Below are 22,219 nucleotides of genomic sequence, written 5' to 3'. Positions count from 1 at the left end.
AAACCATAAAGACGATAATAACATTTTTGAAATTGCCAAATGTTTCGTCGTGTTATACAGGGTAATTCGTAAATGCAGATCCATATATCAGGGAGTAAATCTACACATTAAAATAAGTAAAAAACGTCTTATGAACACACGTCCTATATTCCTCGCTTGTCGAATTATGAAGAGGTAAAGAAAATGTTCAAAGTGTTCGCACATGCTACTGCACGCCTTAGAATTAAATTTCACAATTCCTTGAATAGTTTTACACCCATGTCGTGTCCCCTTCTCGTAGATTGTGTATAACTGGAAACGGAAAAGACGACTCTTGGATTAAGGGAACATAGATAGCTACTAGCAATTTTTTTACTTACAATTACTTAACCTTCACAGGCCGACTAAAATACTCGACTCAATACGATTCTCAATTTCTTTCAGGGGTCAATTTCTCAATCCCGCACAGTACACTGTTGGCTTCCGTTGGGTACACGATAGATTTTAAACAACTTCTGAAATAAAAATATTGAAAGAAGAGACGGACAATTTGAACATTTTCTTTAATCGTCTATAACTTAAAAACTAGGGTACCAAGAAGATATGTTCGTACAACGTTTTTTGTCTATTTTAGTGTGTAGATTTACCCCCCGAAGTATGAACATGCATTTACGAATCGTGTCGTATATTCCATCCAAAGGCTACTTTAACCCCTTATCCCTGCAATTAGTTAGAAATAAAGTAAAGACCAGAAATCGATACCCACTGGAAAGTTTTCATATTTTAAACTTTTAAACGATTAAATTTTGAGGCAAATGTGGACCAATTTCCGTAAACCTTTTCTTTGTGAATGCAATTCGGTTCGTTTTGTTTTTCACGTTATTAAATTGAACTTCTGTACATCGGTATGAAAATGTGTACATACATTGATGCGGTACCGCGTATGTCCTTTACGTCACTGCGATATCAGAGTAGAATTTGAGTTGGGCGTCAAAGGGGATGAACCGTCGGGGGTCGGCAGGGATAGGAGCAATCCGGTGATGCACCCTTGACAGTTCACCGCGATAAGATCTGCTCTTTCGACGAGTCGGCTCCATTTGAATTCTGTTTGTGAACCCCAGTGACGCTACCCTTCGGCTGCATTGTACTTCTATCGATGTAAAAGAATATTACCATCTGCTGATTACCGGTAATCCTCGTACAACGGTATTGAGTTTCCTGCGCTCCGCAACTCCTACAATACTTAACATCTGATAAACAAAAATATTTTTGCGGCGCATTAATGAATCACCGAAAGAACAAAATAAATAGTGACTTAATTCAGACAGCGATCCATCCTAAGAACAAAAAACTAAGATTACACAATCAAAATCTATTCGCAAAATACAAGAAAACGTATAAATTGGAAAATTCTTTTAAATAACGCGAACGATTCCAATGTTAAAGCATTTAAATTAGAAACGTTGCACGAGAGTATGAATATGCTGTTAACGTTTCAAACAACCGAAAAAACTGATCAAACATGTCAAACGTGACAATAATGCTATGAAACGGAAAACAAAATATCAATCGAAGACAAAAGTTTTCATCTTAAACAAATTAAGAAATGGAAAACGTGTTTCTTTATTTTTTTCATTTACCTCGATGAGAGTGGAATTGAATTTTGATATTTCGCGAAAAAATGTATTTCTTTTAGAATTTCATTTATTTAGAATTATAATTAAAAGTAAAAGAAACGGTGGTAGTTTCAAAAGAAACAATTATCGTAATCAATGTAACGATGTGAATTAAAAATTATTTGTATAAAGCTGTCAAACAATTTACCGAGTTTAATGCATAAGTTTGAACATTTAAAGATTATTTCCAAAACATTTTATAAAAAGCATCTTTAAAACGGATCATTTCTCGTGTAATAGTGTTTCTTTTACAATATGATGAAACAATTGCGTTGATACCGTATATAATACGTGTTTAGTGTTCGGAAATTTTGGTTTATCTTTTCATTAGATACATAAATCGGCCCACTTTTTACAATTCAATTTTTGAATAATGTATCTTAGAGAGAAAATTGATTTGATTAACAAATTAAGTTCCACAATATTATTTTCGTTATTAAATCACAAATTTGACAAATTAATTCTATTAATTTGTACATCGCGAGACCTATTCAGGGGTCCTGTAAGATCAAAACTAATTTTAGAATGTAAAGAATGATCATTTTTACATTAGTATACGTAAAAAATTAGTATACGTAAACTGAAACATAATTTCTTCTGTATCTCTGAAAACCTCTTTCATTGAAATATTAAAAAATATTTCCACCGATCCTTTCAATATTTTCATCTTCGTTTAATACTTCCATTCTTAGAATTCGTTACTCTATTGAATTCGCTATAAAAAATTAATAATTCCAATAAAAAATCAAATCAGACTTTCCCGTCCCCATTATAACGTATTCAGAGTGTCTGGAAACTTTCTTTTTTATTTATAAAAAATATTTTTAAAAGTTTTCTAGATTACTATAATCGTAATACAATAAGCATTTAAATCAAAGAAAAATGTCTGTATTTAACACCATTTAAATTACCAGTATCTATGAGATTTCTAAAATATTGTCACTTTGCAGACTACAAATTCTGCAACTCAAATCCACAGAAATTTTAATATGCATAGGTTTGTTCACTTCTTTTTCCTATATATCTACATAAATATGATTGATTCAAGGTATTCGATATATGTAATTTCTAATCGTGTTTTATGTAGGTATATGGAACGCATATTTTCCTTTCTTTCACATTTTCTAATTCTTTTACGCATAGAGTACACTATTGGTGCCAAATGACCTCAAGATAAAAACATCGAAGAAGTTTAACTAAAGTGATCATGGCTTTCGTACAATTAGTCTATTTCGACTTATCTCGACATTTCTTGTGTAATATTGTAATAAATAAGATGACTTTAAATAAATACAACTTTTATTTGACTGTATTTAATAGACACGCAGGCTTTTTGACTATCGACAATTGTTACATTGACGCGCTTAAAAATGTGTTGGAGGTAAAGGAAAGCGAGGCAAAGGAAAAGGAAGGGAGAGAGCGTTTCATTTCGGGCCTGTTGCGGACTCATCGGTAAGGCATTCCAGCAGGCCCTGCCTTACGCCGGGACATTGGGAGATCGGTATGGAACGGTATATATACCGATCGGAGCAGGTACCCTCTGATGGCAAGTATCGGTAGTGCTGCCACAGTACCATTCGGCAGTTCCCCTTGCGGGTAACCCATTAAAACTTCACGCATAAACGAAATCGTACCTAAACGTAGTAACGTAGAAGGTAGTAATAAGCAACACCCGCCTAAGACCAATACAGATGAACAACTTTAAAATGTACAACTGTTGCATCATCTTATTATTAGTTCGTAAAAGGAAAGAAGATAAAGATATTGTGCGATCTATGATTATTTGCATCGGGATTAAGAAGAGAGAATCATATGTCGAAAATATCTAAAAAAAGAAAAGAAAAATATTTCGAAGAAAAATTTGTTTAATGTTTATTTAATGAATATTTACAAGCGAATTTTTTAAATTGGTTAATTTGTTTATCAATGAAAAAATTGTTCAAAATGTTGGTTTCTACAACATATTCAAAGATCGTCGAAATCAGTTTAGACTTCGGTTTCGCTACGACAGATGTTAATCTGAAACAGCATCGGCAATGTGTATTAGGTATACAAATTTTAACTCCGGAGAAAATGCTTTCAAATACACTCAAACACCAATTAGAAACCGAAGTTATAACCGTTATTAATTCAGTTCGGTTAATAATTTCAGTTACTATGGTTAGTTTAATTATTTAGAATTTTGGCCTACTCATTGATTTCAATGATTTTTGGATATGTTACAGAGGACAAGATTTGGAATAACTTCTTCCTTTAGATGTATATAGTGCTCTGCCTTCAAAATAAAAAATATTTTTGTTATAATTTCAAATTTTGACGAACTAACAATAGAACATTTTAAAAGTTGTTTCTCTAGATGACATATTTTAAAGTGTAGAATTAATTCTGCACATTTCTCTGCTAAAATTCTGATATCAACGAAGTTTATATAGTGTTATATTATACGTAGAGAGATATGGGAATGGGTATCTATATAGATGCACAGGCAAACGAGTAGCTAAATAAGTAGACGAGTAGACTAAAAATAATAAATCTTTATTTAAATAATTATATAAATAAAACACGTGTTATATAATTGAAATTGTAATTACAATTGTGATTAATCAATTACAAATAGATATACACAAATTTTAACAACTTTCTCGTGTATTTCTGATAAACTTCTAAAGTATATAATTTTATAATAAATATATTTATAATAAAATATTTATACATAATCATACATGTTTGTAAATTAGAAATATAAATTTTTGCAAATTAATAAACTAAATTTATTTATTTATTTATATATAAAAAATTCTACATAGACTACAGTTTGTGACAAGTTTGCAGACACAATCTTACATCTATAATTTATTATTTTCAATTTTACATTCATGAGCCTGTAGCAGGGAAGGCAAGTATAATCACATCCATTTTTATGTCTAAATATGCGTCGGATATAAGAAACTATAGACCAATCAGAATAATCAATGTTTGCTTAAAGTATTTGAAAGTCTGTGGCGGCACTTCCCACACTTGCCACCAGAGGGAGAACTGACCGCCGATCGTTTCCCGATATAAGTTCCGGTACATATTCCGATCGATATATATATACGATCCCTTGCCGATCTCCCAATATTCCGACGTATAAGGCAGGGCTTTCAAGGATGCCTTGCTAATGAGTCCACTAGCAGGTCCATGATGAAACGCTCTTTCTTCCTTTTCCTACCTATCTCCCTACCCTCACTATATTTTCAGCGCGCCAAAGTTATAACCAATATTTTAATTTGCATCAAATAATTGTAATTGTACTAATACAAATTCTGTCATGACTTGTGATTTATCGAACTGGTCAAAGATATAGAGATTGTTCGAGTAATCCGTTCATGTTCACTTCCTATTAACACATGCTTTGGAGCTCATCGAGTCTCTCTTCAGGATGTGAAACTTTATCGCAGGTTTCAAAAATTTGCGACATAGGTGTTTTATTTACGTCACATTCAAACTTTCCGCTTCACTATCAGCGCATTGTTAAATGATTCTTGTAGATTTATTGAACGTTATATTATTAATTTAAAAAATGTACACACTCACAAAATACTACATTCTTTTCTTGTGCGCTCTCGCTTAGAACATACATCTATTATACTGCCACCTCGTCTTATCAAATATAAACTGCTACTACAGAGAGTTCAGCACAAATTTATGAAATTCACTGCATACAAATCTGGACTTCATATCATACGCATTTATCACAGTTAAAAACCGATCATGGGTTTACTAAAAGTAAAATCACTAAAATCAGGATAAAGTTTTAATAATAAGGTAATCGATGGTATAATTTACTGATCACGAGTCCTAAAACAGATCAGTTTTTTTATACACATTACATAATCACTATTTGTCTAACTTTGTCTGCTGAGATTCTATTAATAGCATTGCAGAAATGGTAACTCCTATTGCAACCTACTTGGTATTTCTGACTCTATTTCCTCATTTAGAAATTTAATTATTAAGGTAATATAAAAAGTCTTTCTAATACATCCACTTTCCCTTCCTCTTTCTCTTTTTCTTTACATTTTGATACTTAATGTACGCTACATATGTACATCTATACACTGATGAGATTTCATTCTATTTACATAAATAACTTTCCCTATTTATTTGTCATCAATTAATAAATTTTAATACTTTTCAATTAATGTAAGTTTCAAACATATAATTGTATATTCGTTACCTATTGTTTAAAAAGGTATTCATCGTAAACGAACAAAGAGATATGTTGTATTTGTCATTCGTTACTCGTTATTTTATTTAACTAAAATACAAAATTTGCGCTTAACGCATTTACCTATCTACGATGTTCAATAAATAAATTTTTGTTCGTTATAGTTCAGTAGTGTAAATCACAAATAATTATTATCCAGATAACTGTCTGAATAATAAATTTATTCGACGTTATCGAATGCCCAATTGTGACTCGGAGTAATGAAATGGATGAGAGCGTGTTTCCGTGTATCCACGAATCCCTGAACCGAAACGTATATTAACACGTGAAAATAGCATCACGTGTTGTACCGCGCGTAATTTGAAAGTAGCATTTCTTTGTTTAATTTTGTGTTCACCCGAAAAATAGAAATTTAAAAAGTTAATGATAAATATATGTCGCTACACATATATACTGACATAAGGAATCGTGTCACCACGAAGCCAGGTTGGCCGAGCGGTCTAAGGCGCTAGACTTAAGTTCTGGTTCCCGGCAGGGAGCGTGGGTTCGAACCCCACACCTGGCAAACGAATTTTTTCCCCCAAAATAATGACAACAGAGATAGTAGACACACTATTAAATGACACTCTGTGGTAAAACTTTGGGGCAATTATTATTTTACTAATCCTTGTAAAAGTATACAATTTTAAAAGACGTCTGATATAACAGTATATATATATATATATTTTCCTTTTTATTCATTTATTTAAATTGTACCAACATTAAATAGCGAAAAAAAATTATTTCTCTAGAATTTTTAATTTTTTAAAATAAAATAAGTGACGAAGCTTTGAGACAGGAAATATTTATTGCAAGAAACGAATGAAAACAATTTCGATAAAATTCAATGTTGATCACTAATGTATATATCTATTTTTCATAAATTCAGTTGCACTTGTTAATAATGATTTGTAAATAAATATTTGATAATTTTGAGGTTGTAACGGTACTTTAGTACATTTCCCTAAGTTTAGAAAGTATTGTTCAAAAATTGATCTACGACCCTAGCGTTACCTGGTTGCGATGCAAAAGGTAACCATGTGAGAAAGAAACGTCCTTTCAGTGTTGCATCTGTGTTGCGCGTACATATTTTCCAGGATATTACAACATTATACTTTCACATTGGTCGGTTATTTAATGAAATTAGACATAAAGTATTATTGTTAATAACCTGTGCAGTTATTCCCTCTTCATTCTTGTTATATCACTACAATGTTCAATTATTTGCATTTAAAGATTTTAACTGTTTAGTAGTACCGCAGCTTGCTTGTCTTTGGTGTAAACTTCATTTACGCCAAATTAAACCGCCTTTGTCTGACAAAAGCAAATCTGGCTTCAACCTTTGTGCATACGGTAGCAAATGTATCGTACCATTCGTGTAAAGAAGTAAGTCGGAGGTAAGCCGCAACAGTATCCGCGTATCTCCTTTCTGGCCGGAATAACCCGCAGTTTTGTTTCCACAGATCGAGGCTCAGTTCGCTCTAAATGGAGTCACGACGGATACTAGTAAGTTTTACTGTGTGATGTCACAATCTGAACCGAAGTACGCGTTGGAGATGCAGGACATTTTTGGTAATCTTCTGGAAAAGGACAAATATGAGACGCTGAAAAAGGAGCTCATCCTGCGATTATTAGTCTCGCAAAACCAGAGAATCCGGCAACTGCTGGAAAAGGAGAAGATCGCTGACGGGTCGCCGTCGCAGTTCCTGCATCGCATGAAAAACTTAGCAGGTACGACGGTATCAGAGGATTTTCTACCGGTGTTATGATCGGGTCTGCTATATACCATGACCCGTCGAAAGCCTCCCTATATCAAAGTTGGCGAAAATCGTGGACCAGATCCAGGGATACACCCCGCAGACTCATCTGACTAGTATTGCGAGCGTCGCCGAGGACAACGTGAAGCCTTACTTAAAAAATTAGAAAGTTTGGAGATAGCAGTTGCGGAATTGCATAGGTCGCGTTCGCGCTCGCAAAACCGACCTCGCAATCGTGCTCGCTACCGTTTAAGGTCGCGGAGCAAGAAGATAAAAAGACATTTTGATTCGCAAAATGGATACTATTGGTATCACGATCTCTTCGGGAGCAAGGTCAACAAATGCTACCAAACTTGCAGGTACACGTCGGAAAACGATCCCAGGACGAACTGCCTTTTCGTTTTTGATCAATCAACAAAGACGGAGTATCTGATCGATACGGACTCAGACCTTTGTGTGTACTCTCGTACACGTATAAAAGGGTCAATCGTGAAGACCGCGTATGAATTGTTTGCGACAAATAGTTCCACCGTAAGGACCTACGGCATTAATATATTCAAGTTGGATCTTGGTTTCATGGAAATTCGTTATCGCCGATGTCGATAAACTCATCATCGAAGCTAACTTTCTAAGTCATTTCGGGTTATTCGTGGACCTAAGAAACAAAAAGCTGTTGGACAAGGCAACGTCGTTGATCTTCATCGGAAGAGTCGCCGCTCTAGGCACAGGGTCAATCGAGACCATCGGGGGGGACTCCCTCTAGGACCGGTTGTTAGCCGAATTTCCACGAATAACGAGATCGTCGGCAATACACAGCGAGGTAAAACACGACGTTGTTCACTATTATCATACTACTCCTGGACCGCCTTCATTTTGTAAACCGCGTAGATTATTGGAATGAATGCAACAATGATCCTAAGGGTGCCAGATGTCAATGTCAGTTTTAAGAACTGTCTCCATATTGGTCCGGAAGGGTCGTCCGCTACGCGGTTGTAACCCTACCAAACCACTGATAACATTCCTTTTCGCACACGTTCCCATAACAACGCATGAGACTCTTTCCGCTCCCATAACAACTCATGAGACTCTTTCCGTTCCCATAATGACGCACGAACGACACTCCTTACATAACGCAGGACACTCAGAACAAGGGAATGAACAGATATAAAAACTCGACACATAGGAGACAGTTCAGTCTTAACCTGTAATTCGATCCGCACGAATCTATGACCGACGGTACGGTAATTGTAATTAAAGTGTAATACAAGGGAAAATAATAAAGAGTTCGTCTCCCGTTGGAGATCAACATTTTTTTGTATTAAATACTGAATTATTACGTGACACGGTCAACGGTTTGGCTGTTTTCCTTTTGGTTTTTCTTTCTAGTCGGTTCCAAGTCGAGAGTCACGAAGACCACACCACACTGTCGTCGTTCACGTTAAGGCATATCACTGTATACTTGTTTGTTCGGACTTTGAAATCTCATATGTACAAAAACTATACTACTGGATACGCGAGATCCCTGCATATTATAATAAACTACATATTATAATCTGAACTTTACAACATTGCCGATTATGTATCAAACCGCAAAAATCGAATTCAAAAGTCTACCGAATCAACGACAAATTTGTCCTTCTAAGAGCCAATGGGCCTCAGCCCTGCACGTGGTTCCTAGAAAGAATTGCAAATGACGTCTTTACAGAGACTACAAAGCGCTCAACGCTCCCACGGTCCCGGACCGTTACCCAATACCTCATATAGAGGATTTTTCGCGGATGCTGTCAGAGAAGACATCTATTTTCGACAATAGATCTAATCCGTGCGTACCATAAAATTCCGGTAAATTCAGCCGACATACCAAAGATCGCAATAACAACGCCATTTGGCCTTTATGAGTATACTGTCGTGTCGAGGTCCAGACGATCCAACGCTTCATCGACACTCTATTACGAGGTCTGGATTTTACCTACGCGTATCTTGACGATATTTTGGTACCCTCGGTCGATGAAGCGGAACATAAGGAACATCTTAGACAGCTTTTTTTCTCGCTTAGAGCGAAACGCCGTGGTAATTAATTCAAACAAGTGTATTTTCACGGGTCAGATTTCTGGGGTACACGGTCGACGCGACAGGTACAACCGTTAGACGAAAAAGTAAAAGCGATAGCCGATTTCTCCAAGCCAGGGACAATTAAACAACTCCACAGGTTCTTAGATATAGTCAATTTTTACCGTAGGTTAATACCTCGCGCTGCCACATTACAAACTCCACTAAACCGGCTTTTAAAGGACCCGAATTTAAAAGGAAAATCTCCGGTTTAATGAACTAACGAAGCGGAAATCGCAGTCGCTAATTTAAAAGAAGCTTTAACGAGCGCCAGCCTACAAGCACACCTGACGAAGAATTCGTGACTCGTGATTATGGTAGATGCTACTCTACAGCAGCGAGAAGGTGTTTCGTGGCTACCTCTAATCTTTTACACAATTGTATAAATTAATTTATTAATATCCAAGGACATTGAATCTAAAATTATCTTTTAACCCCTCATGAGTCAATTAATCTCATATATTAATTTATAGACAGACCAATATGTTATTGAATAAACATCGGCTTAAGATCGAGATATGACCTTCACGTCATGGAATCTCAATCATTAACAGCCAGTGTACATTATTCGATCAGATGGCTTATTAAAAAATAATTATTTTTGGAATTTACCCCTGAAGTAAAGATAATTTTAATACCAGCATAATTAATTAATAAGAACTTCTTTCATAATAGTTAATTATTCTCAATTCAATTAATGAATTTGTTTACATGTAAAGATAATTAATTGGATATTTTATTTTCCTTTGGAAAGAAAATATCTAATTAATGTATTTGGGAGAATATGTAATTATTTGTGTAATATACTCGTAAGTATTCGGGTTATCAGTTAGATATTTTTTGAAAATATCTAATTGATAAAAAAAATCTTATATAACTTAAATAATTATCTAATTCTCCTTAAATAATTATTATCTACAAATGTCTCGTCGCCGGCTCAAAAGAAATACGGCACTTACGATCGAGAACTACTCACGATGTGTTCAGCAGTCAAATATTTCCGCCACATAATCTAGGGTCGCGAATTCACCATCTACACGAACCACAAATCACCAACGTTCGCGTTCCGACAAAAATCAGAAAAAAACCACTCCGAGGCAGTTTCGATACCTCAATTTTATAGATGAACTCGTAACGGATCTCCAGCATATCCGCGGCAAACACAACAAGGTAGCTGACGCCCTGTCGCGATTTGAGCCTGTGATAGAGCCGCTGAATTACATCGGGTTAGCGAAAAATCGCTAGAAACCCACCCGGAACTAAGAAGGTTCCTTACAACATCTGATACCTCGTTACAATTAAAACGCATAAATTTTGTTGTAAAGTTCAGATTATAATATGTAGTTTATTATAATATGCAAGAATCTCGCGTATTCAGTAGTATAGTTTTTGTACATATGAGAATACAAAGTCCGAAAGAACAAGTATACAGTGATATGCCTTGACGTGAACGACGACAGTGTCGTGTGGTCTTCGTGACTCTCGACTTGAAACTGAATAGAAAAAATCCAAAAGAAAAATAGTCAAATCGTTGACCGCGTAGCGAACGACCCTTCCAATATGGAGACAGTCCTTAAAACTGACATCGACCATTCGCTATCGACATCTCGCACTCTTAGGATCATTGTTGCATTCATTCCAACAAATTTAATATCCGAAAATATGAAAATTGTTATCGACATTTCGATTGGAACTGTCCGGTCATTCGTTACACGACCGTTTCGACGTCAGATTTTCACCGTGATACACGAGTTGCTATACACCTTGGCGAAACGTCTGACATGCAAGCAGTTAGGACGCTTTCGCGCCTCAATGAAAGCTATTTTTGAGGAAATATATTTTTCCAAACTTTTTCCCAGGCATGGTTACGTAGATTTGCCGTCGCTGCCTCAATAGCTAATTACAAGTGTCATAAACTAAGGGTTCTGGAAGGCACGTGCAAGATCCAAAGGGTTACAACGAGTTAGTCACGTGTGGCGGTCCTGAAGGAAACCCCGTTACGTCATCAAACTTTCTTTTTTCCCACCGTAGCTCGCCTTTCTGAGAAAGCGCGCGAAAAGCACGAAGAATCGGCAAGAGTGAGGGAAACTCTTCTCTCTATAAATAGTTGAGAGAGAGTCTTCCGAGTTTCTTAACGAGTCTTAAACGAATCCTGCAATCGCGTACAAGAACCGGACTAGTGTCCATCGCGAGTATCTTCCGAATCGCGTCGACAGTATTCGACCACCGATTACGGACATATCCTCCGCGACAAATAAAAAACCGTGATCAAAAAACCGATACTGAGCACGTCATTATTTTACATAAACTATCCACCCTTCAGCCGCCATCCACGAAAAGTCGTTACCTTTCCGAAGACACATAAATACGCTGGAAAAGTAATAACGAGTTGGCATTTTCCAATTCAATCTATTAGTGGCCGTTACTCTAGTGATCGATGGTCCAACTTTCTATTTACACCGTCTACTTTTATTTTAAATAAAGTAATTATCTAGATCTTGGTGCGACACTTTCACTTTTAACCCTTTCTGATGTTACAAATAAAAGACGCGAAACTTTGAATCGATTATTCACATCCAAATCATTTTGCTAAAAATGGCATTGCTAGGTCTTGTAAGCAATGTAAAGAAAATCTTCGTATATTGTTGCACAAAAATCAACCTATTAAAAACATCAAACAACGGTACGAGGCAATATTTGAAAGCTACGCGTGAGTTTACAGCCAGTTTTGAACAAATTTGGATTATCACGTTAAAAGACCGAAATGCCAGTGGTAAGAATTAATCAGAAGACCACAAGTATAACTATAGCCCATACAAAAAGACGAGATACCAATGTTTACGTTAACGTCTGCGCGAGCAGTTCAGTGCTCTGCAGCTATTGGTCCATTCTCTTGAGCTTCAGAAACGACTCTTGCTCAGTTATTGTAGGCTCTTTGCCGGGTCGGAATATACCGAATGGTTTAAAAGAACGTTCGGAATTTCCACTGGACGCCTTCTTTCAAACCGCTTGGATCAATTCAAGTGTTAGATTATTATCCAACAAAAACTAAATCTAATAATTTTTAAATGCGTTCCTATAAAGAATCGTTCCTAGGAAAAAAGAAAGTTTTCCAGGTCCGTTAGATTTTACATTTTGAATGCGTTTTCTTATGACTAAAGAGCAAGGGGCTGAAAGACCAAAGTGTCCTACCCTTAGCAACAATCGGTCAATTTCAAAACAGTTTTCTAACAGTAGAGACATGCCTTCTACGTGCCTCTAGAGTTCAGAATAAACCGAGTTTTTCACTTTCATTCTCTGTATACCACAAATAGTGAAGAAAATATTGAAAATGCAATTAATCTTGATGCAAGTGGAAGTACTGGAAATAGTGCAAATGTGACGTTGAGAAAACGACTCAAAAGGAATTATCTCAGTCCAAGTAAAAACTTGGATAAATTCTTAATATTTAATACAAAACATAAGAAAATAATCCAAACATGAACATGAAAAATATCGTGCAAGAAACTGCTCGAATTGCTGGAGTTGAATGAAAAATCATCCCCATAATTTTTTGTATAACAGATACATAATTCGTTTGCTTTTATTTGTGGTATATATTGTTATAGCAAAAGATAATAATTTGATACCAACTTAGCATTAACGGTTACAAAGAATTTGAAACAGTGTTACTTATATTGCTTTCAATTAATCAATTAATATTAATTCCGAATTAGGTTCGGAAAGTCATTTCGTTTTTTTTTTGGTGAAAATAAAACACGATTTTTTTTTAGAGTGTATAAATATTTTATTAAATTATATATTCTCCATTTTGGAAAACGAAATGACTTTTCGAACAACCCAATACTTCCATATTTTGAATTATAGTTCATATCACACTGGTTAGCTTTTGTATTTCCTTTTTTATTTGTTGTGCATTTGAGTCTGCATACTGTTTGATGCTATTATTATCTTTTTCCTAGATTTAATTTATACAATTGTTCCATAATTTTTGTTCTCATAATTTGTTTATAGGAATAAATAACAATAGAACGCTTAAAACATGCCTTTGAAACGTAATAATATATGCTTTTTTAAGACTGTGCTTCTTTTGATTACTTTTAAACTCACGTAGAAACAATTCTATGATTTGTGTTACATAATAGAAATTGTAATTATAATTATAATTAATCAATTACAAATAAATATTCATAAATATTGACAAATATTCTTGTGTATTTCTGATACACTTCTAAAGTGAATAAATTTATAATAAATATATATATAATAAAATATTTCATCATTTAGAAAGTTAATTACTAAGGTAATATAAGAAGTCTTTGTAATACATCCACTTTCCTCTTCTCTTTTTCTTTACGTTTTGATACTTAATGTACGCTACATATGTACATCTATACACTGATGGGATTTCATTCTATTAGGTGGACCGGAAAGTAATGTCGTTTCTGCGCATGTCACTATTTGATTGTCATTTGTCAGCTCATTGTGTACATTAAAGTCGTAACAAAGACATTCTGAGGTTATAGTGACTTGTTTAGTTGTAAATAATTAAATTTAAAATTTTTCTTTACAATTTTGGGTGAAATGGCCAGCCAAATACCAGAAGAGGTACATATCCGGCATTGCATGCTTTTTGAGTTTCGCAAGGGTAGTAACGCAACAGTTGCTACCAAAAACATTTGCGATGTTTATCCAAATGCATTAGACGTTCGTAAATGCCAAAGGTGGTTTTCTAAGTTCAAATCCGGTAATTTTGATCTTTCCGACTCGTATCGATCAGGAAGACCAACAACGTTAGACAATGACGTGTTAAGTGCGGAAGTGGAAGCAAATCCGTGTCAGACAATCGAGGAATTGTCAAACAGTCTTAACCAACCTTGGTCGACCATCCAAGAACATTTGCAGCAGATTGGGAAAGTAAGCAGAGCAGGTGTTTGGGTCCCGCATAATCTGTCCGAAGAGAACAAGGCTAACCGACCCACCACATGCAACTTATTGCTTCAACGGCACAATACAGAAGCGTTTTTTGATCGCTTGATCACCGGAGATGAAAAGTGGGTTCTTTATGATAATCCAAAACGCAAAAGGCAGTGGCTCTCTCCAAATGAATCGCCACAAAGTACTGCTAAGCCAAGTTTACACCCCAAAAAGGCCCTTTTGTGTGTTTGGTGGAGTATTCGCGGCGTTGTTCATTTTGAAGTGCTGAAACTTGGACAGACTGTGAATGCAGACCTTTACTGTGAACAATTAGATCGTGTAAATAAATCTTTAATTGAAAAGTGGCCAGCGATTGTCAACAGAAAAGGCGTTATTCTGCAACACGATAATGCAAGACCGCACTGCGCAAGACGAACCTTGGCAAAAATTAATGAATTGGGGTGGGAGGTACTGCCTCACCCACCATACTCGCCCGATGTTGCACCATCGGATTTCCATTTATTCCGATCGCTTCAACACTTTCTAAGTGGCAAAAGATTTGCAAATTTGGATGATATTCAAAATGCCATCTCTGTATATTTTGCTCAAAAACCAATTGATTTTTATCGATCCGGCATTGAAAATTTGCACACTAGATGGCAAAAGGTTGTTGATAATGAGGGTGATTATATCATTGATTAAAAATAAAAACTCGTTAAAAATTTATGTTTGAATTTAATGTAAGGAAACGACATTACTTTCCGGTCCCCCTAATATTTAAATAAATAACCTACCCTGTTTATTTAATATCAATTAATAAATTGTAATACTTTGCAAATAATGTAAGTGAACGTATAATTGTATATTCGTTACTTATTGTTTAAAAATGTATTTATCGTAAACTAATAAAGAGTTACGTTGTATTTGTCATGCGTTACTCGTTATTTTATTTAACTAAAATAAAAAATTTGCGCTTAACGCATTTACCTATCTACGATGTTCAATAAATAAATTTTTGTTCGTTATAGTTCAGTAGTGTAAATAACAATTAATTATTATCCAGATAACTGTCTGAATAATAAATTTATTCGACGTTATCGAATGCCCAATTGTGACTCGGAGTAATGAAATGGATGAGAGCGTGTTTCCGTGTATCCACGAATCCCTGAACCGAAACGTATATTAACACGTGAAAATAGCATCACGTGTTGTACCGCGCGTAATTTGAACGTAGCATTTCTTTGTTTAATTTTGTGTTCACCCGAAAAATAGAAATTTAAAAAGTTAATGATAAATATATGTCGCTACACATATATACTGACATAAGGAATCGTGTCACCACGAAGCCAGGTTGGCCGAGCGGTCTAAGGCGCTAGACTTAAGTTCTGGTTCCCGGTAGGGAGCGTGGGTTCGAACCCCACACCTGGCAAACGAATTTTTTTCCCCAAAATAATGACAACAGAGATAATAGACACACTATTAAATGACTCTGTGGTAAAACTTTGGGGCAATTATTATTTTACTAATCCTTGTAAAAGTATACAATTTTAAAAGACGTCTGATATAACAGTATATATATATATATATATATATATTTTCCTTTTTATTCATTTATTTAAATTGTACCAACATTAAATAGCGAAAAAAATTATTTGTCTAGAATTTTTAATTTTTTAAAATAAAATAAGTAACGAAGCTTTGAGACAGGAAATATTTATTGCAAGAAACGAATGAAAACAATTTCGATAAAATTCAATGTTGATCACTAATGTATATACCTATTTTTCATAAATTCAGTTGCACTCGTTAATAATGATTTTTAAATAAATATTTGATAATTTTGAGGTTGTAACGATACTTTAGTACATTCCCCTAAGTTTAGAAAATATTGTTGAAAAATTGGTCTACGATCCTAGCGCTACCTGGTTGCGATGCACAAGGTAACCATGTGAGAAGGAAGCACCCTTTCAATGTTGCACCTGTTTACGCGTACATATTTTCCAGAATATTACAACATTATACTTTCACATTAGTCGGTTATTTAATGAAATTAGACAAAAGTATTATTGTTAATAACCTGTGCAGTTATTTCCTCTTCTTTTTTGTTATATTACTACAAGGTTCAATTATTTACATTTAAAGATTTTAACTGTTTCGTAGTACCACAGCTTACTTGCTTTGGCGCAAATTTCACATGCTAATATTCCAGAACAGCCTACTGTGATGTACTACCTTGTTCAATAAGTTTTATCGTTTTCTCCTTTGTAAAAAAATACTATGGCACTTCAACTATGAACAACTGTAAATATACGAACGAGTGGACAAATCTACATGAAACTTCACACATGTTCATCAAACAGTAGTACCATCTTTAATAAAATAAAACGTCGAACCTAATAGCTCCATTTTTTATCTAATGACAAAACTTATTGAGTAATCTATTATAAGCGAATACAACAATAAACTATAGTAGGAGAAATAGTGAAATAAATATGTACAATTAATGGAATAAATGTGTATAGCGACATTAGTGAGATACATATTGAAAAGAACCAGCACACATGCGTTGTGCCACATGGTGGTTTTCTACGAATAATTTCATTTGAGGTCGATGTGAATTAGGGGTACCGAACAAGGAAACTCAAATGTTCGATCACGATGGTTAGTTTTCATGAAATTGGAATTAATATTTTAATTCCTAAAAAAAAATCTCTTCAGCTGACTTTGAATTGTTGTGCATCATGTAGGTTTCATAAAAGCGCTATATTTATTCCACCAAGTATAGAGCATTCCCTACATTAAATATATTAAATTTATTTTAATATTTTTGATACTTATTCAGTTAAAAATTTTAATTATAGATAACATGTTAAGAGATCACTATTTAAGGTAATATTCAGTATGTTTACTATTATTGTATTTCAACTTATACCACCCACATATATATACATAAAATATTTAGGTTGTATGAAATCTGCATTATTTCTATTATTATGCGGCTATTCTATTTCTATTATTTAAAGTATAGAAAAAGATCAAAGAAACATTTTTCACACATAAATGACCTTTATTGTCCTATGACATAACTTTTCAAAATACATTAATGCACTCTTTCTTTAGTGAAACCATCTAATCAAAATCATTTTGTATGTATCGATTTCTTACATCATTTTGCATCTAAGGGGAAAAGATAGGATAATCAGAATCTCAATATTTTAAAATATACATATATATTTTTTTAATATTAAGAGAAGTATATAAACATTTTTCTATAACGTTACAAACATTTCCTTTGATATATTTTCTGATATTTTTCATCCTTTCTCCAATTATTCCAAATTCAAATTTGAACAAAGCCACATATTCTCAGGATATATGTACTGTCCCTTACCGATCTCCCAATGTCCCGGCGTATAAGGCAAGGCCTGTTGGGATGCCTTACTGACGAGTCCACTAGCAGGCCCGGGATGAAACGCCATCCCTTCCTTTTCCTTCCCTTTCCTTCGCTTGCTTGATATATATTTATAACGGTATATCAAAGGTAGTCGTGGCAGAGTGACAACGTTTTCTCGTATTAACTTTTTGACCCGCATTCAAATTCTGACAGAATTGAATTTGTTTTTCCTTTATTAACTTTCAACAAATTATTTATACCATTGAGGGAAGTTTACTATAACGCACAGTAGAACTGTATACAAAGGGTACATTTTTCTGACAACTCTGTAACGTTTACTTTTATAGAAAAAAAAATTAATAATTTCATTTGACGATTAGAAAATTGTTCGATCTTGTCAAAGATGTAAAATTCATTTTTTTATATATCACTAGTTGCAAGCACGTATATGTGTGGGATTATTGGAGTCGGGATGGTTTTGATGGTCAGAAGTACAGGAATTATTAGAGCGATTCGATATCGCTATTCGCTATAGAGTGATCGCTATTCGCTCTTCTCAGGCCCGCGACGCACCGTCTTCGTCCAGAGAAACACTGCTACGATGCCTTTATGCTAGACCGCGCCCAAAGGTACGCGATACACCAGCTCTTGTACAAAGATACGTTATGTCAACTACCCGATTGAGTCAAGACGCGCTATTACAATTACTGCTCCGTGTCCAGGGCAACGGTCTCTCTTATACCCCCGAGTTTAGGGCCTGTGTGACTTGTGTGCCCCGTTGTGCGATTATTGAGGACGTAAACCGACTGTGCTGGCTGGCTCAAGTGGTTGTTGGACGGCAACCAGCCGATGGGAAATTCCGCGGGTCCATCGACTACGCACGTATCGGTACAATCCTCGACCAGTCTCGACCCCACGCAGAGGATCGCTCATACGCTCGCTCGGCAATTCTCTCTCACATGCACACGCACACACACGCGCACGTCTCTCGTTACCGTCTTACATATGTACGTACAAAAAAATGATTCGATTTGAATGTAAACAGAGACATTTATTAAATCGTTAATTATATTTACTTCCCTTCAGATATATAAAATTATAACTGTCAGGGTAAAAATACTTATCTTTCCTCGGGTGTTCATGGTGAAGTCAAAATTTATACTTCTACCGAATATGACATATTTTACCGGTTTGCATGCAAAGTTATGGACTAAAAGTGTATAACATTTTATTACCTACAATTATAAACATGTTTTTATATTTAAAATATTTTATTAGTAAATAATAAATAACTTGTTGAATGTTTATAAAGTAAGAAAGAGGGATTGTTCCAGCGGGATTTAAATTTAGGTGAAAATGTTAATACGTAGGAATGTGCATATATCAATTTATATAGATTTTGTCTGTATAAATAAATAAATATATATATTACAAATTAATTCTCGTCCAATCTCTTTCGACCTTTTGACGCACTTTTTGGTCCATCTAATTTGGTAATTTTATATCGAATAGTACAGTACGTTTCCGTACATGTTCAATAAATTATTTCTCCATTTTTCAACTCACGTGAAATACAATTTTTGAACGACGTGAAATCGTAGGGTTCTTTCGTACGTGACAATACGCGTAATGTTGTGCAAAGCGTTGCGTAAACAATAATTTGTTTCAAACGAATTTAAAACAATGGAAATACGTCGACGCACACTTTTCGACTGTCACGTGAAATCATATTGCGTAATCTTGCATGATATGATATTAATATGTTTCCACCTTTGTACTCATTGTTAAAAACGTACACACCGTTTTTGCGTGCAAAATTTTAATTTTCGAATTTAAATATAAACATAATATAATGTAATATTTAGTAATAAAATACACTTAACGCGTAATAATAATAATACGACTCACTTAACAATCGAAACTTGTATACCAATTCTAAAATACAAATCAACGCATAAATCTAAAATTGATATACATATATAAATTCGGTGTTTTCTTTGTTTCTTGACAACTTATAGAAGAAAAATGAGTCTCATAAAGAGCTTTATCTGAGGACATACCTGAGTTATATACTCGGTTGTGTGCAACAAGATAGTACATACAAAAATTAACTAACAAAATAGTACCAGCAAAATTTCGTTTCGCGAAAATCAAGAACGATGAAATTACATTTGAGGTTTCGTGTCATATGTTATTAATTGTTGAAAATAAGTCTAAAAGATATCAGAAATGATGGACTTGTACTACTACCGAGGTACAAACGTCAGCTGTTTTACGGTGAGATCAGTGACGCGCGGTATCGTAACTATTTACAAGAATCATTCAATAAATAAATAGGTAAAAGCTGTAGTTCAAATACCATCAAAATGAAAAGCACAATACTTCCAGAATTGTTAGTTGCGATCCCTGTCATTAACCTCAATCGAGTGTTTGTGTATTATTTCAATAAACATACATAACCTCTAATACTTGTTCAACTGTTATAAGATTTTTAGTTTCCGAGGGTGTTAAATCATTTAAAATTTACTCAAGAATGAATAAACAATATGGTTTCTACCCTTGGGTGAATTAGTTTAAATATAGCTGACTCTAGAAGTCAACTCCTGCTTTGGAAACGCATCCTGTCGCCATTTATTCTGGGCGACAAATGAGTTACAGTAGAAAAAATTTCTGACGATCATAGTGTAAGCTAAAGTTAATGCTCATTTAATTATTCATAAAAAACTGAATTTCCATAAAATGTGCAAAATGAGTTTTCAGACACCTTATCGAAAATTACAAAGAAACCAGACTTCGCATGTCGATATTATTATAAAAACTGTTGCTATTTAGATATTTTATAAAATTTTGGAAAGAATTATAGTAATATCGTGTGATGTAGGTTATTATATCCTTTACAAGGTAAATGTGTATTTTTTATTTTTATATAGTTGATACGCCACTGTTAATCAGTCTCCACTCCGTAATATAGTGACGTAGACCAGCAGCAGGTCTACGTTATTTAGGTATTTAGGTATTTTTGAACCTGGAACAATAAAATACGGCGCCGCGTGCCGTTTCATATTTCACTTTGCGGTAGATATACATACATATGTGGATATACATATGTTTGCATCATTGTTGTAAAAATAGTTTTAATAATTGTACATGAAAGGATACACTTCCCTAATTTGAACGAAATTTAAATATGTTATAAAACTCATCATTTTGAACAACTTTTTCATATATGTATATACCTATAAAATTTTTGCGAAAAACTGTTACTAAAATGAATTCTACCGATATCTACAGTGACTCAAAAAAGTATTCGTACGCTATATTATAAAAAAATTCTTCTTGTCTGTAAGATTTTAATGAAAATTGATGTGCGCTTAGAACATAATAGTGCATAAGAAGAAATTTTTTTGTTCACGGGAAATTTTTTTAAGAAAATGATTTCAAAGATTTGAATGTTTCTTTTTATTTTTTGAATGCAATTTTTCTTGGAACTTTTTGCAACATAATTATAAAGAACTAAGACATGAACAACTTTCACATGAAAATTTGTGCTCTATTTTTCACTATTACGAAGTTGTATTGAAAAAATCAAAGAGAAAGTGGCACTGTAAAAGCTGATTTCAACCAATTTCGTACGACTATAATTTTTTTCATAACTAATCGTGTTAGATATATAAAAAATTTTCTTACAAAAATGTTCAGTTTTTAGTGCTCTATCGTTCCACCGTGAAAAATATCCTCAAAAAAAATTGTATTAAAAAATGAAGAAATGTTGAACTTTCGGATCTCGATTTTATTCTCTTGAGAATATTTTTTGTCCGAAAAAAACTTGTCATATGCGACCCAGTATTCTTTACATGTACACAAACTTTCATTAAAATCAGATTTGTAGATTAGGGAAATTTCCTTATAATATAGCATACGAATACTTTTTTAAGTCACTGTATATACATGTCCATATGTAAGCATACGTCGCTGCTTATCTATAGTTTCTATAAAAACATCACGGAAGCCGTTAACTAACAATAAAAACATAAATACATATAATGGGTAAATAATAGTTTAGCGCCATCATTTGCCGTCTCGCTCACTTACAGTTTGTCACTCGCCACGACAGAGAACAGAACTGCAAAATAGAGGA

General features: G+C 34.3%; 1 protein-coding gene and 2 non-coding genes across 3 annotated transcripts; 2 read left to right on the top strand and 1 right to left on the bottom strand.

Annotated features, from left to right (window-relative positions):
- Window positions 1–1,035: 1,035 nt before the first annotated feature.
- Window positions 1,036–18,321, bottom strand: LOC143154379 (uncharacterized). Its single transcript, XM_076326517.1, has 2 exons — window positions 18,079–18,321; window positions 1,036–1,229 (listed from the first exon to the last, which is right to left on the bottom strand). Exons 1-2 carry the CDS (start codon window positions 18,278–18,280, stop codon window positions 1,036–1,038), a joined length of 396 nt encoding a protein of 131 aa, XP_076182632.1. The 5' UTR covers window positions 18,281–18,321.
- On the top strand, window positions 6,347–6,430 carry Trnal-uaa (transfer RNA leucine (anticodon UAA)). The gene has a single exon. It is a non-coding gene; the product is annotated as a tRNA-Leu (tRNA).
- Window positions 16,033–16,116, top strand: Trnal-uaa (transfer RNA leucine (anticodon UAA)). Its single transcript has one exon. It is a non-coding gene; the product is annotated as a tRNA-Leu (tRNA).
- Window positions 18,322–22,219: the final 3,898 nt, after the last annotated feature.

This window comes from Ptiloglossa arizonensis, chromosome 1 (genome assembly GCF_051014685.1).
Source record: "Ptiloglossa arizonensis isolate GNS036 chromosome 1, iyPtiAriz1_principal, whole genome shotgun sequence".
Lineage (NCBI taxonomy): Eukaryota > Metazoa > Arthropoda > Insecta > Hymenoptera > Colletidae > Ptiloglossa > Ptiloglossa arizonensis.
This window is presented reverse-complemented; position numbering and strand designations above follow the sequence as displayed.